At 41.3% G+C, this 26,308-nt stretch overlaps 1 protein-coding gene across 8 annotated transcripts in view; it reads right to left on the bottom strand.

The window, feature by feature from the left end:
* APH1B (aph-1 homolog B, gamma-secretase subunit) overlaps positions 1-23,073 on the bottom strand; it is a 63,115-nt gene extending 40,042 nt beyond the window's left edge. Inside the window, exons 1-5 of one of the 8 annotated variants that reach the window (XM_044925087.2) lie at positions 22,818-23,072; positions 20,460-20,630; positions 13,709-13,779; positions 12,468-12,590; positions 1,340-1,711 (exon numbers count right to left, since the gene is read on the bottom strand). In XM_044925087.2, the coding sequence (XP_044781022.2) occupies positions 1,566-1,711; positions 12,468-12,590; positions 13,709-13,779; positions 20,460-20,630; positions 22,818-22,930 (624 nt within the window). In that variant the 5' untranslated portion in view covers positions 22,931-23,072 and the 3' untranslated portion in view covers positions 1,340-1,565. Of the gene's footprint in view, positions 1-1,339; positions 1,712-12,467; positions 12,591-13,708; positions 13,780-20,459; positions 20,631-22,817 lie in introns of those variants that run through there. The other 7 variants (XM_044925088.2, XM_045162083.1, XM_045162084.1 and 4 more) reach the window with 7 other exon arrangements.
* Positions 23,074-26,308: the final 3,235 nt, after the last annotated feature.

Genomic DNA, 26,308 nt, shown 5'->3' with positions numbered 1-26,308 from the left:
TACTAAACCTTTCTCATGTCATGTTCCTAAAGACACAAAATTCTAAAAGTCCTTCAATGAATCAATGAATCTAATTCTAAAATTTAGCTTGTTTTTTTTTGTTTGTTTGTTTTTGCCTTACCACACGACATGCAGGAACTTAGTTCCCCAGCTACGGACTGAACCCAGGAAACCTGCAATGGAAGCTCAGAGTCCTACCACCAGGGAATCCCCATTGCTTTGTTCTAATACTGTTAAAAGTTAAAGAAAAATTTCAAGACTTTCCTGGTGGTCCAGTGGCTAAGACTACGTGCTCCCAATGCAGGGGGCCCCGGGTTCAATCCCTGGTCAGGGAACTAGATCCCACATGACACCACTAAAGGTCCTGATGCCACAATGACGATGAAGATCCTGAGTGCTGCAAATAAGACCTGGCACAGCCAAATTAAATAAAATATTTTTTTAATGAAAAAATACTTTTCTAAGTTAACTATAAGAATATCAAAATTATGTGCTTTTATAATCCAGATTAATAAAAAGGGCTTCCATAATTTCCAATATTTGGGAACATCAATCAGAAAGCTGAAGAGTGCTAAGAAGTATTGTACATCTGTTTGTGAAACTATAGCTTTCTAGTTTTGTTTTGCTTTTAGCTTTCTAGTTTGATAATGGACTTCCTCTTCTAATAATCTTTTACACATTCTCTTGGTAGACAATGTTTCAATTCAACCTATTTCTAAAGAAAATGTTTCAGTGTTATCTCTAAGAGGCTACATTTACTGTTTGGTTCATCAATCCTTGCTGAACACAGCCCAAGCTTTCCAGCACACTAACTCATAACTAAATTCATTTTCATGTTTGTCCCTCTCTCCCTCATTCCCAGTATCTACTTTTCTGTCCTTACAGACAACAGCCTAATATAGCTACTGATTCTAATACTGAGTCCAGCCAGCATGGAAATAGCTATGTGGCTTCCCCTGCCAACTTCAGAGAATGTCTATAACCAGGCTAGAGAGCGCCACGGGCTGCTGCTGCTGGGTGCTGGCAACAACAAGCAGAGGAGGACCTCCCAAAGCCAAGGCTCAAACTCAGCTGCCCAGAGCCACGGTGTGATTACCAAAGAGCTCCTGATTTCTCTTCCCCAGTAAGAGAAGGGTCTGGTGCATCAAGGTCCTGCAAAGTGACAGCCTCTCCTCTTTCCTTCCTGGTTGCAGAAACTCGCCAGATCCTGGAGAGATCTCCAGTGACCTAGCCCAAGTCAGACCCCAGAACACAACTAGTGCTTTTGAAAATGCTTTTCCAGTAATAATGATTTAACTTTACATTTTTGCTTTAAAAACTGTAACAGAATTCTGTTATCTAGTTTATTGTAATATAAATGTACATTTATTACTAACCAAGTAACATTCTCCCACATTAAAATAAGACATTTTGAACGCCATCTCATATAGCCATAAGAAAGGCATAGTACTAGCCCTTAATACCAACCAGATCAAAAAGAAGATGTCCTGAAAGCAATCCAAACGTAAACAATATAACACTATGAAATATCATTTCAGATTTATGAAAATGCTCCTGAAGGACGTTCATGAGCTGAACAGACTGCCAAGGAAACAATGTCTGGGGCTGACAAGCCCCAGAGCAGATGGTGACAAATGATGAAATTCTCTCCTCCAATCAGTGTGGAGAGTCAGCGTTGGGAAGCCCCTTAAATGCTGTCTGATCCAGTCCCCTGTGCAATGAAAAAGCAGATTCCACACAGGGTCCACTTCCAATTACTCCCAGTTTAGGAGCTTATTTCATCAACAGTCACTGTGGGAAAGTCTCTTCTCAAACTGAACCCAAACCTGGCCTTTTAATCTGGTGAATCTCAAGTGGGGTGATTTTGCCCCCAGAGGTCACCTGTCAATGTCTGTAGACATTTTTGGTTGCCACACTGCGGGTGGGGTACTTCTGGCTTCTAGTAGATAGAAGCCAGGGATGCTGTTGAACATCCTACAATACACAAGACAGCCCCTGCCACCGCCCCAACAAAGAACTCCAAAGGCCAATAGTAACAAGGCTGAGAAATCTTTTACCAGCTCCTGCTTCTTAATAAGCCTAGGAAGGTTCTTTGAAGAACCAATATCAACTCTTTTTTCCCATTTGTGGCACATTAAAAATACCTGAAACTCCCTGTTACAGCTCAACTATTGTCACAAAAATGCTGCATAAGCAACCACGCCAAACTCACTGGCCAGAACTGCCACTGGGCACGTAGGGTGTAAGGTAGTGCTTATAGGAACCTGGGGTACAAATTCCTAATTCAGTGTGTGTGGGCTCTCAGGATTCTATTAATACTCAGCACGTTGTAAAGCAATTATCCTTTGATTAAAAATAAATTAATTTAAAAAATACTTTGTATGACTGCTTCACTGACTTCATGAAATTACCTAGGACCGTCCCACGTCTGATACTGCCCTGGAATGGCTGCAGGTTTACCTTGCCCACCATCAGGTTTATCTTTTCTTACAATGCTTGCTCCAAACCAGCTCTCAAACTTCCACTGCTAAAGCCATATCTAAAGCAAAACCAAGCCCATAAGAACCTGGATGGAGATTTAAATGGAAGTTAGAGGTAACATTTGCAGTTGGATTAGATGTGACTTAACAAAAAAACAGGAGAATCAGGATTACTCCAAGCTTTTGGGCCTGAGCAACAGGAAGGATGGAAGTGCTTCAGCTGAGATGAGGGAGACCACAGAGGTACCCCGCTCTAAAGACGCTGTCCCTCTGTCTTCTGTCCTCCAGAAATGCTGGTAGGTCCGGGATACTGTAAATCATCAGACGGTGAATGTAAGGAGAAAGTCCCCTGAGAAATGGAAAAACAGCCTACCATTTGAAACAAGGCACTTCAATCTCAAGATAGAAACATTCAAGAAGATCTTTGTAAATGAAAATATTCAAGTAAATGTTTGGCCAAGAACTTGAGAATGAAAAAGATGGTAAAATCTGATAGCTCCATCTCTTAAAATAAACCTCAAGCTTGATTAATCCCTTAAAAGAACCATGAAGCTTTCCAAACATCTATGCATGTAAGAAAAGTAGTTTGGGGAAACTGAACTAAAACCTGTTCCAGGAATAGTGTTGGAAAGCCTCAGTAACACCAGTGAGACGTGCTGCAACGTGAACAATTTCCTTAGAAACTGAGTCATGCAGCCAGCCCGAGGGGAACAGGGTGGTTCTCTCTAGCAGAGCAGGGGAGAGGGAGAAGATGAACTGGTAGAAACGGTTCCAGTGCTGATGAGAATCCTTGGTGAGATGTGAGCACAGAGCAGGTCAGTAAATGCCAGGGGCCCAGCCATGGCGCTGCAGAGGATCAGCCGAGGTTAGTGAGGAAGGCCAGGCTCATCAATAAAGCTGAAGACAGGATTTTTTTTTCTCCTTGCAAATTATTAATATTGGGTTTCATGGGTAAATTAATATTCCTATAGAACTAAATGAAGGAAGATACTATGCTGAATGACATTTTTAAAAAAAGACTACTTTTTCCCAATGCAAATCATCTTTACAGGGTACTATCATGGCTATGAAAAAAAACTCTGTAAGATTCATTGAAGAAAAAGACACTCAACACACACCAAATAAATAAATATGTTTATTTATTCATAGCACCAAATGTTAAAGGCAGCAGTAGATAAAGAAAATAAGGACCAATTCACATGTGAGGATGACACAGGCCTCAGACTTCTCTGGTGGCCCAGTGGCTAAGATTCCCAATGCAAAGGGCCAAGGTTCGATCCCTGGTCAGGAAACTAGATCCCACATGCTGCCCACTAAAGACCTGGCATGCTGCAATGAAGACTGAAGATCCTACATGCCACAACTAAGACCAGACACAGCCAAATAAATACATAAAAGATGATATAAGGCCTGGAGAGACAGAAGCACAAGGTCTCAGGCTGCTTGAGCTGGGTCAGCAGGGCCTCTTCACCCAGCCACGGGAGCAAGGAGACGTCAGTGTCCCAGAAGGTCACCTGGGACACACGTGGAAGAGCCGCAGCCTGTGGCATCCTTTCAGCCACTCTCTGACGCAATTCACTGAACTGCCTGTCTGTGCTCTGCCGTCTATGGGGTTGCACGGAGTCGGACACGACTGAAGCGACTTAGCAGCAGCAGCAGCAGCTCTGCCTGAAGATGGCCACCTGGGCTCCGCACACTTGATAATGTACCACAGGCTACTAGAGCCTGTAACAGGCCAAGGCTCAGGGAGAGGAAATTTACAAAGTATAACCTTAACATTTTCAGTTATTTGAACAACTTGAAGGAAAGACTGTTGCACTACTGATGTAAAGAAAGCACAGAATGAAAATACATCTTTGGTGACAAAGCCAATGACAGGACATGAAGAATCCTTGTGTCCCCAGCAGAGGCGGCTGGGGTCATTTAGTGTAAGAATTAAGACTCGAACAAATTCAGAAAAGGATAAGAATTGCAGATTAAGCTTTATAGTCAATTACTTTCTCTGTGTCATTAATAATGTAATAGTTCCTCTACCACTTTGGAATTGGTAGTTATTAGAGACAGTTTTCAGACAAGGCAATGGCACCCCACTCCAGTACTCCTGCCTGGAAAATTCCATGGATGGAGGAGCCTGGTGGGCTGTAGTCCATGGGGTCTCGAAGAGTCGGACACGACTGAGCGACTTTACTTTCACTTTTCACTTTCATGCATTGGAGAAGGCTATGGCAACCCACTCCAGTGTTCTTGCCTGGAGAATCCCAGGGATGGTGGAGCCTGGCGGGCTGCCGTCTATGGGGTTGCACAGAGTCGGACACGACGGAATCGACTTAGCAGCAGCAGCAGAGATAGTTTTGCACACCAAGTGCTTTCACTTAAAAGTCTAAACATTTAACAAACTGCCACATGATAGAGATTATACTCAAAATACTGTGGGGGAAAAAAGTGAAATGAATTAAAAAAAAAAACTCACTGGGTTTCAACAAGAAAGATTTACTCTCATGCTCACTCGTCTAGAGGATGACTGTGCTTTGGCTGATCAAGTGAGCCTGGGCTCAGCTGGACAGCCCTGTTGCTGGTACAGCTGGGTTGGCTTGTCACTGCAGGCTGGGCCCAGGTCTGCTCTATACACACTCATTCTGTGGTCCAGGCTAAGGGGGCATTAACTATGTGGCATGTTCTCTGGTCCATGACCCAGATCCGAAGAGGGCAGAACCAACCATGCAAGTGCTTTTTAAGTCACTGACTTATATCCAGTTAGTGACTTACATTACATTAGCATTTGGCCAAGTCATGTCACAGGACTGAGGTCAAAGTCAGCGATAGGCAAGCACAATCTAGTCATCATAAGGCAATGGAAGGATGTGGATGTATAATTCTACTACAGCAGAATGACAAATTTGGACAAAAATGGAATCTCCCACATTCCCTTTCATTTTTCTTTAAGCTCAATATTCCTCTGCCCTTCAGTCATATAGCTTCTAGGTTTTTCACCATACGAATGATGTTCTTCTATACCAACTTTAGTGCTTCAGTATCCCTATTAAATCACAATGCTCAGAACTGAACACAAGGACTTCCCTAGTGGTCCAGTGGCTGAGAATCTGCCTGCCAATGCGGGAAACACAGGTTCAATCCCTGGTCTGGAAATGTTACACACTGAGTGGGCCAACTAAGCCATGTGCCACGACTTCTGAGCCCTAACTGCTGAGGCTGGCGCTCTGCAACAAGAGAAGCCACTGCATGAGAAGCTCACACCACAGCCAGAGTAGCCTCCGCTTCCACTACCAGAGAAAGTCCGTGTTCAGTATCAAAGACCCAGCACAGCCAGAAATAAGCAAATACAATTACTTTGAAGAAATAAAAAAGAACTGAACATGATACTTCACATGCGATCTGACCCATACTGACTTCTCCAAATAAAAGGTTTAGTAGCTAAAAAGTTGAAAATCTCACCTAGACAAGAGCACTGCCAAGAAAATATAATGTAAATGAAATGACTTAGGGAAGTTTTAAAAATAAAACATCAGATATTCTTACTGAGTAATTAATACATTTTTCTTCTAAATCATAAGGGAGCTGATTCAGACTGATGAACCCAGATACCACATAAATCAGAGGAATTATCCTTTCTCTAAATGCTATGCTTCAAGAACCAAATTCTCTACCCTTAGGCCATTTTATACTTTATAAAGCACTTAAATATATACTCTCTAATTTCATTTAATTCTTTATAACCTGGAGCTAGGTATTATTTTTGCCTCTGATGAAAGATGAGGAAATTGAGGGTTAGACGGAAGTCCAGTACTTCTGTACCTGTGAACAATGTCTTTCTTACCTCCAGGACTACTAGGAAGACTGCTTCCCTCTGCCTGGAACAGTCCTTCCCAACACCCAGCTTGCTCTGCCAGCCTACCTACTATTCATCCTTTAACTTTCTACTCGGATAGCACTTCCTCCATAAGCAATGCCTACCTTTCCTTTTTTTCAAAAAATATTTATGAGTTCATCTAGAAACAAAGAACTCCACAGTGCTGGGGATACTGCAGGAAACAAGACAGAGAGTCTTTGCCCTTTTACGGCTGAGCATCCAGTTGGGGTGAAAGACACAAATAACTACACAGTTGACTAATTAGCTACAAATATGGTAAGTATCACAAAGGAGAAGTACTGATACAATGAGTGGGTGAGAGCTGTTCTGTGCATTCACGGCTCTTCCTCATCACAGTACTTAGCACACTTTGTTATAACCAGTTGTTTGTCTTTATACCCCACTGTGAGTGGAAAGTATATACAGACTGGGCTGTTGAATAAAAATAATTATTTATGGAATGAGAGATTAAATGATCAAAGGACTTGCCTAAAATACTAAATTAATGAGCCAGGATATGACTTGAACTTAAGACTCAATTCCCATACCTTGCCTCTATACAGAATTTCTAAGAAATAGTAATGATTCTAATAAAAGTTAATGTTAGCCTGCTACACAACTACAAACAAAAAGAATTAACTTATAATACATTTAATTTATAAACTATGCTTACTTGCTACATGACAACCTATGTACATACAAGTATCACATAGTGTATAACTTGTACTAACAGATATACTAATTAGATCTCATAGTCTTTTTTATTCTGGTTATTACTTAGTCATTTGTAATGGAGTACAGTAAAGAGCCTCTTGAGGAAAGTGAAAGAAGAGAGTGAAAAAGTTGGCTTAAAGCTCAACATTCAGAAAACTAAGATCATGGCATCTGGTCCCATCACTTCATGGCAAATAGATGGGGAAACAGTGGAAACAGTGACAGACTATTTTTTTTGGGCTCCAAAATCACTGCAGATGGTGACTGCAGCCATGAAATTAAAAGACGCTTACTCCTTGGAAGGAAAGTTATGATCAACTTAGACAGCATATTAAAAAGCAGAAACATTACTTTGCTAATGAAGGTCTGTCTAATCAAGGCTATGGTTTTTCCAATAGTTATATATGGATGTGAGAGTTGGACCATATAAAGTTGAGCTCCAAAGAATTTATGCTTTTGAACTGTGGTGTTGGAGAAGACTCTTGAGCGTCCCTTGGACTACAAGGAGATCCAACCAGTCCATCCTAAAGGAAATCAGTCCTAAATAATCATTGGAAGGACTGATGCTGAAGTTGAAACTCCATTACTTCGGCCACCTGATGCAAAGAACTGACTCATTTGAGAAGACCCTGATGCTGGGAAAGACCGAAGGTGAGAGGAGAAGGGGACCACAGAGGATCAGATGGTTGGATGGCGTCACCGACTCAATGGACATGAGTTTGAGTAAACTCCAGGAGTTGGTGACGGACAGGGAGGCCTGGTGTGCTGCAGTCCATGGAGTCGCAAAGAGTTGGACACGACTGAATGACTGAACTGAATGAAAAATTTAAAATGATCTCATGCTTAAATACATGGTAACAGCAGCAAATAATATATACAATTAACACAAATATAAGCAAATTTGAGATTATATTTTTAAATGCAATAAGCAATTTCTTAAATGTATAATTCAAAGTTTATGCTCCAAAGAATGATGTTATAACAAATAAACTCTAGCACATGATAAAGTAACAGGTATTCCTGACTCTATAGGTACACAGCCATAGTATGGTCAGCGTGTCATCCTAACTTAGCTAAAGATATTCAGTTCAGTTTAGTTGCTCAGTCACGTCTGACTCTTTGCCACCCCATGAACCGCAGCACACCAGGCTTCCCTGTCCATCACCAACTCCTGGAGTCCACCCAAACCCATGTCCGTTGAGTCAGTGATGCCATCAAACTATTTCATCCTTTGTCATCCCCTTCTCCTCCTGCCCCCAATTCCTCCCAGTATCAGGGTCTTTTCCAATGAGTCAGCTCTTTGCATCAGGTGGCCAAAGTACTGGAGTTTCAGCTTCAACATCAGTCCTTCCAATGAACACCCAGGACTGATCGCCTTTAGGATGGACTGGTTGGATCTCCTTGCAGTCCAAGGGACTCAATCTGCTCACCTGCATACAGATTTCTCAAGAAGCAGGTCAGGTGGTCTGGTGGGCCCATCTCTTTCAGAATTTTCCACAGTTTATTGTGATCCACACAGTCAAAGGCTTTGGCATAGTCAATAAAGCAGAAATAGATGTTTTTCTGGAGCTCTCTTCCTTTTTCGATGATCCAGCGAATGTTGGCAATTTGATCTCTGGTTTCTCTGCCATTTCAGCTTGAACATCTGGAAGTTCACGGTTCATGTATTACTGAAGCCTGGCTTGGAGAATTTTAAGCATCACTTTACTACCGTGTGAGATGAGTGCAATTGTGCGGTAGTTTGAGCATTCTTTGGCATTGCCTTTCTTTGGGATTGGAATGAAAACTGACCTTTTCCTGTCCTATGGCCACTGCTGAGTTTTCCAAATTTGCTGGCATATTGAGTGCAGCACTTTCACAGCATCATCTTTCAGGATTTGAAAAAGCTCAACTGGAATTCCATCACCTCCACTAGCTTTGCTCGTAGTGATGCTTCCTAAGGCCCACTTGAGTTCACATTCCAGGATGTCTGGCTCTAGGTCAGTGATCACACCATCGTGATTATCTGGGTCATGAAGATCTTTTTTGTACAGTTCTTCTGTGTATTCTTGCCACCTCTAAAGATATTATCTAAAGATATTATTACACTTTTTTTCTTGAATTTACAGAAGTCACAAATACTATCACCAAATTGCTGCACATTTTTTACTTTCTTCTAAAAGAATCATTTTAAGTCAATCTTGCAAAAATAGCCTAGCTCTCTAAAGGGAATTAGCGCCATCTAGTGACAGAAGCTGGTAGAAAAATAAATTTCATTAGGAGACTGTTACTTGAGAAGCAAAGAAGAAAACTGCTTATGTAGCAGTATAACACACTGATTTAGAAAAATACAGAAAACTCTAGCACCCCCTCCTGGCTATGTTTTATTAATTTATACTGGATTCTAACAGATTTTAGCTACTTGTACTACAGTTCTAAAAAAATACTAAGACTCCTTATTACGATCATTTTTTTACGTTGTCAGAAATATTCTAGTTATGGGATGTTTAAAAGGAAGATAATTTGCTCTGTTAGAAGCATGACTAAATCAGTATGACCCACTCTACTAACATACTTTCCCTTCCCTTAACTTGCAGCCAGATGTGAAGGGCCTTGACTTTATCCTGTAGGCCTTGAAAAGCCCTTACCTAGTTTTACACAGGGAAGATTTCTTTGGGGACAGTATAAAGGATGGATACCTATAAAAAGTGCGTTGAGGAAAGACTAACCATGTGGGGGTTAGTGGTAGTAATCTAGACAGGAGGTAACAAGGCCTAAACTGAAATGATGAACCAGAGTCCACTGGGTTAGAGGATCACTGTAACATGCAGGATATCTCTCAACTTTTTACTGCAGCAATTTTTTAAATTTAGTTATACCTCATCTTATCCTGGAGAAGGAACTGGCAACCCACTCCAGTATTCTTGCCTGGGAAATTCTGTGGACAAAGGAGCCTGGCGGGCTACAGTCTATGGGGTCGCAGAGAGTCCAGCGTCACTGAGCGACTAACACTTTCATCTTTTATCTTTTCTGTTATTACTTCAAACTGCCTTGATGAGATTAATCACTTTGGGGGGGGAGGTCTTATTCCCCCTACAAAATGATAAGCTCCTTGAAGACAAATTACTTTTGTAAAGATGTTAAAGATGATTTAATTAAAAGAATCTGTGCATGGGATCATTTATTTCAATGATGTAGCTTATGAAGACAAAAAAAATACAGTGGTGTATTAGAAAACTATTTTTTGATAGATTCTTGTGTAATTTAGGAGAGATTTTATACTAATTATGTACACTACCAACTCTTAAACGTGTGATCATTGTATCACGGAGACAATATTCATCTGGTAGATGAAAAAGCAGTTTGAAATACATTGGCTTTTTTTATAGGCATCTTTGGATAAAGGTGAACTCAACTTTTTTTTTTTTTAAAGAATACAGTACAGTTTATTTTTAAATGTTCAAAAGCAAGAAGACTAAATATATTTTTTCAGATACACACATGAAGGTAAAACTTCCAGGTTTTAGCGTCAAAGTAAAACATCTGTACATGTTAAAACCCTAACTTTCAGACCTGGCTAACCCAGGGACTGAACACCACAAAATCAGGGCCGCAGTTTCCTGTGGGGGAGGAGTGGGGAGGAGCAAGGGACTCTAAGTTCCTGCTCATGTTCCAGTTCTTAAGAAACAAGGAAGATGGGCTGTTACAGTTGCAATTTTAGATATGGTACACACATTTTTTAGATAAGTGACATTACCTCACATTAAATAAGAACTGTTTTCCTTCCTCTCAATTTCAAGATTAAATTATACTTTCCATCCCCAAAAGCGGCCAAGATGACAAACTATAAAGATTAGTCCTTACACTGCCAATAAATAAAAATAAAAACAAAAACAACATAGGCAGAACACTTTGACTGAAATCACAGCAAGATCCTCTATGACTGACCTCCTAGAGTAATGGAAATAAAAACAAAAATAAACAAATGGGACCTAATCAAAAGTTTTTGCACAATGACGGAAACTACAAGCAAAGTGAAAAGAAAACCCTCAGAATAGGAGAAAATAATAGCAAATGAAACACTGACAAAAGATTAATCTCCAAAATATACAAGCAGCTCGTGCAACTCATATCAGAAAAACCCAATCAAAAAGTTGGGCAGAAGACCTAAACAAACATTTCTCCAAAGAAGACATACAGATGGCTAATAAACACATGAAAAGATGCTCGACATCGCTCGTTATTAGAGAAATGCAAATCAAAACTACAATAAGGTATCATCTCACACCAGTCAGAACAGTCATCATCAAAAAGTCTACAAACAATTAATGCTGGAGAGGGTGTGGAGAAAAGGGAACTTTCTTGCACTGTTTGGTGGGAATGCAAAGTGATATGGCCACTATGGAGAACAGTGTGGAGATTCCTTAAAAAACTAGGAATAAAACTACCATACGACCCAGAAATCCCACTACTGGGAAATCATAATTGAAAAAGACACATGTACCCCAATGTTCACTGCAGCACTATTTACAATAGCCAGGACATGGAAGCACCTAGATGTCCAACAGGTGAAAGGATAAAGAAGTTGTGGTCCATATACACAATGGAATAGTACTCAGCTATAAAAAGGAACACATGTGAGTCAGTTCTAATAAGGTTGATGAACCTAGAGCCTCTTAGAGTGAAGTAAGTCAGAAAGAGAAAGACAAATATTGTATATTAACACATATATGTGGAATCTAGAAAAATGGTACTGATGATTCTATTTGCAGAGCAGCAAAAGAGGTGCACACAGAAAGAATAGACTTTTGGTCCCAGTCAGGGAGAGAGCAGGTAGGAGGACTTGAGAGAGCAGTACTGAAACATACATTACCACATGTGAAAGAGCCAGTGGGGACATGCTACATGATGCAGGAAACCCACTCTGACAACACAGAGGGGTGGGGTGGGGAGGGAGGTGGAAAGGAGGTTTAAGAGGGAGGGGACATGTGTATGCCTGTGGCTGTTTCATGCTTAAGTATGGCAGAAACCATCACAATATTGTAAAGTAATTGTCCTCCAATTAAAAATAAAATGTTAAAAATAATAAATAAAAATAATGTTGTTAGAAAAAAACAAAAAAGCATGTAGCTAGTGCCCGAACCCTAACCCTAACCCTATAAAAATTCACTTATATCAACTATACAGCAAAATTGTTAGTATAGTAACAGAAAAATGAATTTTATACAAGCTAAATCAATTCTAAAATTCAAAAATACCCTAACTGTAATTCTTACTTTCCTAGGTCTCTTTCATCACAGTGCCTAACAGTACCTTGCCTTTAGAAGGTACAACATAAATTTCTATTCACTGGAATTCCTAAGCCAGGGAATTCCACTAGGGATGACCATAGACCAGAAGTCTGAACATTCAAACCAGACACATACCTGAATATAGGAAGAACTGGGGAGGGTCTCCATGAATGCCCACCGTGCCTGGTCCCAAGGAGTCAGACAGGGTATTTACAAAGGAAAATACACCACTCATGATTCCAAAGCCCAGGCCAGAAACTAAAGAGGAAGGAAAACACTGTTAAACCTTATTCACACTACGATTTCTCTTCAAATCACATCCCTAAGGACTAGGGGACACTATTTTGCTGAAGGAAAAAGGGTGCACAGGCTTTTGGAGAAGCAGTGGAAAGTTGGCTCAGAAAAGGCAAGTGTTTGGCAAGATGATGAACTGGGGTGGAGGCGTGGGGGAACGGACAGTGAAATGTAGCAGAGAAATGAAAAACGACAGAAAGAGATCCAAGAAGGCTCTCAAGTGACAGGCGAGACAGAAGGATATGATATTAAAGCTCTGACTTTAATTCATGATAACAGAGTCTACAGAATTAATTTTTATGCAATTGAGCTTGAGGGGCGACTGCATTGTAAAGAGGGACCCCTCGGTCAAGCTGGGTGACTCAATTTAGGAACCTAGATCCAACCTTTAAACCATAATTCTGAAAGAAAAATATGAAAAGGTATTAACTGTATTAATATGAAGAGTTTTCCCAGTACAAATTCATGGAATCAACCCAGAGAGGGTAATAGCAACATCACTTGGAAATTGTTTTTTTTTTTTGGAAATTGTTAACGGAGTGTATACATGTTAATAAAAACCTAACTGTCAAATTTGGTTAATAGTTAATGGACACACAGATAAGAGTCAATTGAAATCACTTTCCTTTATAAAAGGGCTCTGCTACTACTGCTAAGTTGCTTCAGTCATGTCCGACTCTCTGCAACCCCATAGACAGCAGCCTACCAGGCTCCTCCATCCCTGGGATACTCCTGGCAAGAACACTGGAGTGGGTTGCCATTTCCTTCTCCAATGCATGAAAGTGAAAAATGAAAGTGAAGTTGCTCAGTCATGTTTTACTCTTTGTGACCCCATGGACTGCAGCCCACCAGGCTCCTCCGTCCATGGGATTTTCCTGGCGAGAGTACTGGAGTGGGGTGCCATTGTCTTCTCCATATAAAAGGGCTCTAGAAAGCTATAAAAAAAAAAAATACACCAATAGGCCAATGCAGTAGTAAAATACTACTAGAAACCCACAAAGCTATAAAAGATAAAAATGGCTTTTAGGTCAAGTTTGAATTTTTTTTTTTAATCTTTACAACACTATGCAGCTCTAACTTACCATAAGCCAGCAATCTCATAGAGGGTGCTTTCTCATATGGGTTTATAGTCTTCAAACCCTCACTGGCTTTTCTAAAATAAAAACACACATATAATTTTTTTTAAAGTAGTATATCAGAAAACACATAAGGTATCTTAAAATTCAGATACTTAATGAGGTTTTTGATCAGATTATACTCTAAATCTAAAATCCATTTAAATGAGTACAACAAAGCTTCAATTAACTAAAATCAACCAAAATTTCCAACCAACTTTTGCCTTTTATCTGACATTCAAAAAGAATAGGAAAAACAATATAAGTAAACAAGCCATCAGGATTGGGTTTAATAAGGGGGGAAAAAAGCAATACTTATGACTAAGCTTGTGTGTTAAGTGACTTCAGTCATATCCGACTCTGTGTGACCCTATGTACTGTAGCCTGCCAGGCTCCTCTGTCCAGGATGCTCCAGGCAAGAATACTGGAGTGGGTTGCACCACCCAAGGACTGAACTCTCATTTCTTATTCTCCTGTACTGGCAGGTGATTCTTTACCACTAGCACCACCATGACTAAGCTTGAGTATCAGTTCCCTCACTCAGTCGTGTCCAACTCTTTGCAACCCCATGGACTGCAGCACCCCAGGCCTTCCTGTCCATCACCAACTTGAGGAGTTTACTCAAACTCATGTCCATTGAGTCAGTGATGCCATCCAACCATCTCATCCTCTGTCATCCCCTTCTCCTCCCGCCTTCAATCTTTCCCAGCAGCAGGCTCTTTTCAAATGAGTCAGTTCTTTGCATCAGGTGGCCAAAATATTGGAGTTTCAGCCTCAAGATAAGTTCTTCCAATGAATATTCAGGACTGATTTCCTTTAGGATGGACTGGTTGGATCTCCTTGCAGTCCAAGGGACTCGCAATCAATTCTTCGACACTCAGCTTTCTTTATAGTCTAACTCTCACATCCATACATGACCACTGGAAAAACCATAGCCTTGACTAGACGGACCTTTGTTGGCAAAGTAATATCTCTGCTTTTTAATATGCTGTCTAGGTTGGTCATAACTTTTCTCCCAAGGAGCAAGCGTCTTTTAATTTCATGGCTGAAATCACCATCTGCAGTGATTTTGGAGTCCAGAAAAATAAAGTCAGCCACTGTTTCCCCACCTATTTGCCATGAAGTGATGGGACCGGATGCCATGATCTTAGTTTTCTGAATGTTGAGCTTTAAGCCAACTTTTTCTCTCTCCTTTTTCTCTTTCATCAAGAGGCTCTTTAGTTCTTCTTTGCTTTCTGCCATAAGGGTGGTGTCATCTGTATATCTGAGGTTATTGATATTTCTCCCAGCAATCTTGATTCCAGCTTGTGTTTCATTCAGCCCAGCGTTTCTCATGATGTGCTCTGCATAGAAGTTAAATAAGCAGGGTTGACAGTATACAGCCTTGATGTACTCCTTTTCCTATTTGGAACCAGTCTGTCTTAGGAAGTATTTAATTCAACATGCTATGGCATCTACCACTCTGAATTGTTCCTCTTCCCAAAGTATTGTATCTTTAATTCCACTTTCTTAGTACTTTGCTGCATTTCTGCCTGGGTTAGACTTATTGTGCCACCCTCCCTTCTACCTTCAACTCCGTAGAACCTAAATGGTACTCATTCCTCAAAGTCTAGTTCAGGCAACAATTGCTCAAAAAAGCCATCTTTACCAATGATTGACAGTCATTCACCCCATCTCTCTCTGCTCTTAGGTTTGTTTGTTGTTGTTCTTATGGGGATCTTTCATGTGGGATCTTAAATCCCTGACCAGGGATCGAACCTGCACGCCCACACTGGAAGCCAGGTCTTAACCACTAGACCACCAGGGAAGTCCCTCTCCTTAACTTTGAAATCCTATTCACACTGATGGTCTGAACTTTCATATGGATACCTAATCCCATGGTCTTCTGATTCTAAAACATTTCTTTCATATCCCCAATCAGGCTTCAGGGGAGAATAAAATGCTACCTTCAGAAAAGAAGATAAGTGAATACCTGAAAGAACCACTGCTCAGTAAGAAATGATCTTCAGAGTGATCGTATCCAGGCTTCTGTTGTGGACAACCTGCAAATTTACCATGAGTCCTGCCCCCCACCCCCCCCACAAATGTGTCAGGACTGTGGCCAGGTCAGTTCCACTCTCATCACTATTACTATCCCTTGTTGGTTAGAAAGTCTGCAACAAGATTCCTGACTCAAAGGATATTTAAATTATATTTACCATAAAATATATTTTGTAAAGCAACCAAGGAACCAAACATTTTAGAATGATTTTTCAACAAGTGCTGAAACAAAAGTGAGTGAGGTTAACTCTAAGGTAGAAAATTAGCCAGAACACAGAACTTATATTCTGGGTTATTGTGTTAATTAAATTTCAAGGTATGCATATTCACTGCAGTGAGCCTATCTCATCACATAAATATAAATATATATTTATATATATTTGCCATATATATATATTATTTAATGTATTAAATAAGGCAACACAGAATTCAATCAAAATAGTAATAAGCATAAAGAAAAATGTCTTTGGGATTTCCCTGGTGGTCCAGTGGTTAAGTAAGACCCCACACTTCTATTACAGGGGGCACAGGTTTGATCCCTGGTCAGGGAACCAAGATCCCACATGCCACACAACAAGACCAAAAAAAAAACAAGGAAAAGAAAAATTTGCCATTTCAGTGCTCTCCATTTGGAAGTATCATTTAGTAGCAAGGACATGAGCCAGAATTTACGTGACTGTGATCTTCTTTCTCTGGAACAGTAACCACCTGAAATGCCCAAGTAGCCTATATAAACTCACCTATCACAGGAGTGTTTTGAAAGGCTAATGAATGCTTACAGACCTACACAATAGCAATAATCTCCATCAATAAACAGATATAATGGTATAATAGAATCAATAAATTTTGGAAGATTTCTGTTTTATATAAATTGCTCAGTAATGAATAAAAGATTTTTGATATTTAGTATAATAAGGTACTGCTATCACAAATATATTAAAGCTCTAAACTTAAAAGTTTTGTAAATGTCCTCCTTCTAATGAGGAAGGAAAGGTCTAGGGCACCAACAGTTCTCAGCGCCAATATCAGGAAGTGAAAAGTAAAAGGCACCGTCATCAGCTTCCAAGTTCTTGATGGACACAACACACAACTGATGACATGAGGGGCAGTGATTTTCATTTCACCATTTTACTGAAATGGAAAAATTTTTGTTTGCATTTATTATTGTTTCTAAGAACAAAAAAGAAAAAGCTCAATTTTTTGAAATATAAACTGAAAAACATATGATAAATCATACCAGCTTTCTTGTTTGCTCTGATTCACTCTACATGTGTGTGTAAGAGAGGGAAAGTACCACAGAATATGCATGTAAATGCACTCTTTTAGAAATTTTTTAAAATAGACTTATGCCTTTTAAAAGGTTGTAGCAATGATTATCTTACCACTTCTTCTATAAATGATTTTTAAATTACCAAATCTTTATGGTATCAGCATTATCAGACAACTGAAACTACAAAAGCTTCACTCCAAGCCAAAAAAATTCTAGTGTATATTTTAGGCAATATGCAGGACCATAACTTGGATTTTTTTTTCCCTTCTAATTAAGCTAGAAAAAACTATCATTTGTGGCCACATGTCAATTTCTCACAGTGCAATGCTTTGCTAGGCTGAAAGTTACGATTGATTCATTCAAGATGAAGCACTGTTCCTAAGGCCTGAGTCATGAAATAAATTCATATTGAACTACAATGATAGTGGCCTTCCCTAGTGGCTTGCGGTGGTTAAGAGTCTGCCTGCCAATGCAGGAGACGCAAGTTTGATTCCCGGGTTGATACCCTGGAGAAGGAAATGGCAACGCGCTCCAGTATTCTTGCCTTGAGAATTCCATGGACAGAGAAGCCTTGAAGTCTACAGTCCGTGGGGCTACAAAAGAGCTGGACACTACTGAAGTGACTAAACAATAAATACTTTGATTCAATTATATATATATATATGTAAAACTGGTGCAAGCTCTCCACATTTTAATCTTGGCACCAAATTCAGGTAGCAAAAATATTATTGAGGCAGTACTTTAAACTTAAAATTTCAAAACCTACCTTGGCAGTGGAGATAGTTAAAATATTGATTAAACTGAAGTTCCTATATTTAATTTGGTGAAGCCTAAGACAGCAACTTAAATGTATCTATATAAATGTTAGTCATGAATAAAGTACATAATTCTCAAACTTGTTTTAACATGTAACTATATAACATCCAACATTTTAAAAATGTGCTAGGAAAATATTTATCATATTCCAAAAGTCTGTTGAAGATCCATTTTGTAAAGGCAAACAAAGGCACCTGTTAATACACATTTGTCCTATTATTTATCTGCAAATCTCCAAAGGTCCTTTTGGAGGACCAAATATGGTTTCCCCAGAAGGCCAAAGAGGTTTCTCTGAATTTCCTGGCCTGAGAGCCTACAGACTGACAGCAATACTTCCTTCCGCATGTGGTCCTATGCCCTCACTGCCCTCATTAAAAAGGGCAACCCATGGGGAGTTCCCTCGCAGTCCAGTGGTTAGGACTCCGCACTGTCGTTGCCAGGATGCAGGTTCAATCCTTGGTCAGAGAACTAAGATCCCACAAGCAGCACAGCAATAGCTGCCATTCCCCGCCCTCACTCCCCGCAAAAAGGCAACTCATGTTGGGCTTGTTGTCTTTTGGAACCTTGGATTGCTGCTGCTGCTAAGTCGCTTCAGTCGAGTCTGACTCTGTGCGACCCCATAGACGGCAGCCCACCATGCTCCCCTGTCCCTGGGATTCTCCAGGCGAGAACACTGGAGTGGGTTGCCATTTCCTTCTCCAATGCACGAAAGTGAAAACTGAAAGTGAAGTCGCTCAGTCGTGTCTGACTCTTAGTGACCCCATGGACTGCAGCCTACCAGGCTGCTCTGTCCATTGGGTTTTCCAGGCAAGAGTACTGGAGTGGGGTGCCACTGGAACCTTGGGTTAGAGCCAATAAAGCTTTGCTTTTCAGGTGGAAATCATGAAGAAACATAACAGTAAAGAACAGTAGATACTCAGCCAATTCAGGTAACTGAGGTTGTAGAATCTCAAGTCCTAAAGGGTTATTACTAAAGCCAGGACCTATCTGTGAAAATCTACTGAAATCAGAAAACGCAAAACCAATGTGAGCCAATGACGATGACGTTAGAGTAAGAAAGTCCAGTGCAATCGGAAGCTGGCTTAAGAGAAAAGTGCCCTGTCAACGGTGGGAAGGGCCCTGCTTTCTGAACCACTCTGACCATAGTGGGGCACTGTGCTGGGTCCTGGGCACAGGTAAACCCTGGGCACTGCCAGAAAGGGGTGTGTCCACTGACATAAAAGAACAGAGACAGGAAAAGATTTGGAAGCCACATCCGTGTCTTCTGAGGGCCAGGTGAGAAAATGAGGAATGCAGTGTTGAAAGAGATAAGATGACAACCATGCAAGAGACTGCTTTTGCCTGTGCATGGTAGAGGTGAGACAGAGGCGAGATTTTTATTACCTTAACATATTCTACAGTAAAAATTAAATTTTGGAATGGCAGTTAACTGCTCCGTGCCAGAAATATTCAACCATAGCTGAATGTCCATCTCTTAAGGATACTGTAATTCCCACGGAACCTGAAATGTTATCTTTGATTTTTATCTGTTGCTCTTTAAAATTTCCAGGAACTAATGGAACTTTCATTTTTAAACCTTTTCTAAGATACTACTTTTGCTTCTAAGCAATGGCTTTCTGGTTTTCTACTCGTGGTTTAAATTGCTTCATTATTAAAATTTCAGTATCTGTTATAAAAAGCATCAAGTAAAAAATACAGAAGCCTTGGCATTTTGGAAGGAACAAAGGATCAGAAGCCTATTACAAGAGATGCTGTTGAGGTCCTTTCTGTCTTGGTTGCACCCTTGAAAGTCATAAAGTGCTTTAATGAACTCATTTGCAGAAATGAAAAAACAGCACATTTATCAGTTTACTAACTAAGCATTACTATGTAATCAAAGCCAAACTCCTGACTGCCTGAAGGAAACTACTGTTCCAAGTTCAAGCTCTGCTTTCAAACAGCGGTTTCACGTGAGTGCCTCATGGATCCTACAGATGACCTACTTCCTGGCCTAGAAAGGGAACTCATGACCACGACTTTTTTTTAAATGTATTTTTCTATTACAGACATGAAATCAAATGACATTATCACAAAATGAACACCTGTTTCCCCTAATACAGTCAAAATTATGGCAAGCATAACTGCCATAAGAATTATCTACTTTGGGTGATGGCAAAGAGAAGCACATATAAATTCTGATTTGGAACAGTTTTTGTACTTATTGTTTCAATGACTTGTTCTACCTTATTTTTCTCTATGGCACTTATCTTGTAATATACAATGTATTTTCTTATTTATTCATTTGTTGTCTCTTTCCACTATAAGGTACCACCATGAAAATGTCTTTTAATCATGATGTATCCCCAGTACCCAGAGTAGTGCATGGCATTAAGCAAATTCTCAAGACATATTTTTTGAATGAGTGAAGGAAGGAATAAGGGCCCACAACTCAAAATACTCAATATTTTCAGGCTGGAAATGTACGATCCCCTGGCTTGGAACTATGTAGGAAGACACGGACCTTCAAATACAACAACATATTAATGTTTCAAATTAGTAAATAATAATTCAAAAAACACTGGGGGAAAAAAGTAAACCAAACACTTAACTTACTTTAAAAGTTTATAATATGCAAACCGGAACATTTCTTGGATAAGGACTGAGATTAACACTCCAAAAATCAGCAGATATTTCTCTCTTGGTTCATCTTTGTTACCAATAAGGGTTGCTGTCGTGAACCAAATGAAGGAAGAAAACAGCAGAGACACCAACCAGAAGAAAGCTCTGAAAATTGGAGGGGAAAAAAGTTATAAGTGAACAGGATCAAAAATGATTTAAAAGCAGAAAAGAAAAAAGGGACTTCCTTGGTCATCCAGTGGTTAGGACTCTGAGCTTCCAATGCAGGGACAGCAGGTTAGATTCTTGGTTGGGGAATAAGATCCCACATATCACATGGCAATAATAATAATAATAATAAAATGTACAGGCTGCCACATAACACTGAGCATGATTCCATGTGCTATACACAGTTGCTGCTGCTGCTGCTAAGTCGCTTCAGTCGTGTCCGACTCTGTGCGACCCCATAGACGTCTGGCAGCCCACCAGGCTCCCCCGTCCCTGGGATTCTCCAGGCAAGAACACTGGAGTGGGTTGTCATTTCCTCCTCCAATGCATGAAAGTGAAAAGTGAAAGTGAAGTCGCTCAGTCATGTCCGGCTTTTCGGGACCCCATGGACTGCAACCCACCAGGCTCCTCCATCCATGGGATTTTCCAGGCAAGAGTACTGGAGTGGGGTGCCATCACCTTCTCCAAACACAGTAGGTTCTGGTTATTCATTTTAAATATAGCAGTGTGGTTTGGGGAGAATGGATACGTGTATCCATATGGCTGAGTCCTTTGCTCTTCACCTTAATCTATCACAACATTGTTAACTGGCTACAGCTCAAAACAAAGTAAAAAGTTAAAAATAAATAAAATGTATAGAGCCTAGAGATACTGCTTACAGCTGAAAGAATTATAAATAAATAAAAATAAAACCAAAATAAAACCCTGCTTGAGAAGAAAGAGATTTCCTGACAGAAAACATTCAACTGTTCTTAATTAATGTGTAGTTTCCCTGGTGAAACAAACATGCAGTCCAAGAGGAATTTGAAATTTTTCATAAAAAAATCACTTTTTTCACTGACCCTTCTTTTTGTAAGTACATCTGAAGACTATTTGCCAAGGACTGTCTGGCTGGAAACTTCGTTATTTGCTAATTAAGCTTCCTAACTAAAGCTTTGTCCACTGATGTGTAAATATTTTTTCCAGGAAAATGTCTATGTCTCTATTAACAGAACAGTTGTTTAAAATCCAGATGTTGAAAGCCTGTGCTCTGATCTAGATCAGTTTCCCAGGTCTGGTTTTTACAACATTCCTGTGGAGTTTAATGATTATAACAAGCTTTACAGACCTTCTGCCCAAATCTCTATTGTATTTGTTTTGTTTTACCTGGCCGCATAGGGTCTTAGTTGTGGCCAGCAGGCGTGGATACCCCGCGGCAGGCATATCCGATCTTGGTTCTCCAACCAGGATCGAACCGGAGTCCCCTGAACTGAAGGGCAGATTCTTAACCACTGGACCACCAGTGAAGTCCCTCTACATTGGTTTTTAAATGACTCTTGTGATGCAGCACTTTCAATACAGTGAGAGAGGTGAAGAAGTTCAGAAAATGTGGGACTCACTGGCCTGGCCTGGCCGTTTCTCCTGATGCCAATTGAGACTCAACAGCACAGAGGGTCATGGGGAAGCTCCAGTGAGAGCTGCCAGATAGGTGAAAACTGGCATTATGATCACATTCGCCACAGGAGTTCGGTATTGACCAAGCTCCTGCAAAGAGATGTACTACAGGTGCCGCGGAGTTTTCACAGGCTTCTACCCCTTGGCCGCATACCTGGATCACCTGGGTCTCTTAAAATAAATTGCGTGTTCCGAATCCCACCCCCTATACATTCCTATTCAGTTGATCACGGGTAGGGGTTGGGCAGGAGTGTGTTTTAAAGCACCTGATCCCCAGGTGCTTAAGGGCTCTTAACTAGCTTGGGATTAGAGACGCCTGTTTGAATCTGAGGCGCTCTCTCTCCAAAATAAATCAAAGATGCATATTTGAAGTTATCCACAATTCTTTACACAGTTTTAATGTATGACGAACGCCCACCCATGGACCCTAGGCAGACTATGGAACCAAGCGTCAGGGTTTTCTGAGACCCACGGTGTGAGCTCCTTTACGATGTGAGCTCGCTCTCTGAGGTCGCCGACCCTCGGAGGAGGGCAAGAAGTCCTAGGGAAAGGGGTCTCAGCTCTCCCACTTCCAACCATTCTCCGCTCTAAAGCTCAACGTGATCAAGATGTTTGATGGGGCGCCAGGGATAGCGGGTATCCCCAGCGGGGGAGGGGAGCCGCGGTCCGGGTTTCCCGGCGCAACCGCCTTACCCAATGATGAGAAAGATGATGCGTAACGGCTCGGTGACGATGGTGAAGATGTAGAGGGCAAGCGCAGGCCCGAAGGCAATGAAGGCGCAGCCGAAGAACACGGCCGCCGTCATGGCGACCGCAGAAGCCGGCCGGGGGGCCTGGCCTGGACCCTGGGGCGCTGAGCGCCGAACCAGCGGAGCACCGGGACGAGGGCGGGGCAGGACCAGGGACTGGAGGCGGGGCGAGAGCAGGGCGCGGCGGAGGGAGAGGGCGTGGTGGGGGCGAGGCGAGGCGCGGCGGTGGGGCGGGCCGCTGCGGAAGGGCGGGGCGCGGCGGGGCGGGGCGCGGCGGGGCGCGGCGGGGCGGGGCGCGGCGGGGCGCGGCGGGGCGGCTCTGGAGGGGTTGGGGGGCGGGGCGGGCCTCACCGGGCTTCCGCTCTGGAGGCGCTGTTGTTGTTGTTTGCTTGCTCAGCCCTCGTCGATTCTGCGAGCCTGTGGACTGCAGCATCAGGCTTCCCTGTCCTTCACCATCTCCCGGAGTTTGCTCAAATTCTTGTCCATTGAGTCGATGATGCCATCCAACTATCTCATCCTCTGTCGCCCCTTCTCCTCTTGCCTTCAATCTTTCCCAGCAGCAGGATGAGCTGGCTCTTCGCATCAGGTGGCCAAAGTATTGAAACTTCAGCTTCAGCATCAGTCCTTCCAATGAATATTCAGGATTGATTTCCTTTAGGGTTGACTGGTTTGATTTGCTTACAGCCCAAGGGACTCTCGAGAGTCTTCTCCAATAACACAGTTTGAAAGCATCAATTCTTTGGTGCTCAGCCTTCTTTATGGTCCAACTCTCACATCCATACATGACTACTGGAAAAACCATAGCTTTGACTATGTGGGCCTTTGTCAGCAAAGTAATGTCTCTGCTTTTTAATGAGCTGTCTAGGTTCCTCACAGCTTTTCTTCCAAGGAGCAAGCATCTTTTAATTTCATGGCTGCAGTCATTTGCAGTGATTCTGGAGCCCAAGAAAATAGTCTGTTACTGTTTATATTGTTTCCCCATCTATTTGCCATGAAGTGATGGTACCAGATGCCATGATCTTAGTTTTCTGAATGTTGAGTTTTAAGCCAGCTTTTTCGCTTTCCTTTTTCACTTCCATCAAGAGGCTCTTTAGTTCCTCTTCGCTTTCTGCCATAAGGATGATGTCATCTGCATATCTGAGGTTATTGATATTTCTCCCGGCAATTTTGATTCCAGCTTATGCTTCATCCAGCCTGGCATTTCGCATGATATACACTGCATATAAGTTAAATAAGCAGGGTGACAACATACAGCCTTGACATACTCCTCTCCCAATTTGGAACCAGTCCGTTGTTCCATGTCCAGTTCTAACATGTCTCAAGGCGTAGTAGCTTCTGATCCAGAGGCAGAGATCGCTAGAGATTTTAAAATTGGAGCAAAGCACTCAGTCCCCTGCTGCCACTAATCGTATACATCAGGCTGGCCAAGGACGCCAGCCGTGAGGTGCCTAAGAGGAGCAGAGGTCCCCAACCCCCTTTGGATCCAGGACAGGGGAAGATTCCCGATCAACTGAAGAAGAACACACAGGACATAGGCAGGATTCCATTTCTAAACAAAGGAGTCTTTTTTTTAAAGGACATTATGCCATTTGTTGACTGTACAAAACTGTAGCTGGGGTGGCTCTGAAGACCCAGGTGATAGCCCTCAGCCTGTAAAAGGCCCATCTCAGGGTTGTTTAGGTGAGCTAGTTTTATTTGTACTCCACTCCTGCCAAGTCTTTAAAAAATTGTTTTGAAGGCATTCTTTGATTACCCCATAGTAACAGGAACATCTCCCTGCTCAGTTCTGACTCGTTTGTCTCTCCCATTAATACATAAAATTTTGGAGGGCAGGGTTTTTGTTTTGTTCTTTGTTGTTTGCACCACAGCAGTGGCTCAGATGGTCAAGAATCCGCCTGCAATTCAGGAGACCTGTGTTGTATCCTGGGGTTTGGAAGATCCCCTGGAGAAGCGAATGGCTACCCACTACAGTATTCTTGCCTTCAGACCAGAAGAGGGTGCTCACTAAATACCTGTTCAATGAATGAAATAATTTAAAAAGTGGAATTCACAAACATTTGCTATTTTATATTAATTGAACAGTTTCTGAGAGTTTTACAAATTAAAACCAGAAGGTTTATTTCCCTGATCATTCACATCTAATAAGATTTATCTCCATGTCTAACAGTCTGGTCTTAAGTCGCTCAATCTTGTCCAACTCTTTGTGACTCCATGGACTGGATGGAGCCCGCCAGACTCTTCTGTCCCTGGAATTCTTCAGGCAAGAATATTGGAGTGGGGTTATCATTCCCTTCTCCAGGGGATCTTCCCAACCCCATGATTGAACCCAGGCCTCCTGCATTGCAGGCAGATTCTTTACTGTCTGAGCCACATTTAATGGGGATAATATTTAACATATTATGGGTTATTTTGAGAATTGTGCCTGCTTGGTAAGTGCTATATAAGTGTTAGCCATTTCTACTTATTCTTTATCTATCATGAATAAAGCTCTTGGGAATCAACACTGAAAAGACAAAAATTGGGACCTGACTGAAAATGTTTTGCGGCTTAGTAATTAATAATCTTCTTTTTAAAAATATTTATTTCTATTTATTTGGCTGTGTTGGGTCTTAGTTGTGGCATGTGGACTCTAGCTCCCTTGCCAGCGACTGAACCTGGGCCCCCTGCATTGGGAGCACACTCTTAGCCACTGGACCACCAGGGATGTCCCAGTAATTAATAATCTTAAGGAAACAAAAGAATGCAGGACTGTTATCAGGCAAGAGAAGCAACAATGGTAAAGATAATACATCAGCAATAAAGACTGTTTCAATGGTAAAGATTTGCCTGAAACCTCAACCACCATTTGACCTTTCCTGACCTTCATGACTTCAATCAACTAAAGCTTGGACTACTGTCAACCTTTGTCTCGATTCTATGCTGAATTCCCCTCTGCGTAAGCCCCTTCATGAATATGCATGTACAGTTACCTTGACATTTCCCCATTTTTGCTGTCTGTACACTGCTTTGAGAAAGATCCCCAGTGTTCTCCATACTTGCTGCGAGTAATAAATCCTTCCTTCTCCTAATCTTTGGCTTCCTTGTGTTTTTTTGCATTGACGTCCACCAAGAGGTGAACCCAGTTTTTTATGCAGCAAAATGGCTATCTACATTTTTTCTTGCAAATTTCACAAAACTATTTCATTATCATTATTCAATATCTCTAATTTACTTTTTAAGTTCAGGGCTAGGAAAAAAGTTTTGTTTTGCCTGACAAACGCATATGCTCAGCCTGAGAGCTAACTTATCATATTCAGGCTTTATCTTAATTCCCAGGAAGCTTGGAACTAAATCTAATAGTCGATTATAGCAACTATTCTTCTTTGTTTTAATTACAATTACTGCCATGACTTCAGAATATGGCTTATTCTTTTACCCCTATTTTGATTTGATTAC

Source organism: Bubalus bubalis, chromosome 11 (assembly GCF_019923935.1).
Source record: "Bubalus bubalis isolate 160015118507 breed Murrah chromosome 11, NDDB_SH_1, whole genome shotgun sequence".
In the NCBI taxonomy this organism is placed as follows: domain Eukaryota; kingdom Metazoa; phylum Chordata; class Mammalia; order Artiodactyla; family Bovidae; genus Bubalus; species Bubalus bubalis.
This window is presented reverse-complemented; position numbering and strand designations above follow the sequence as displayed.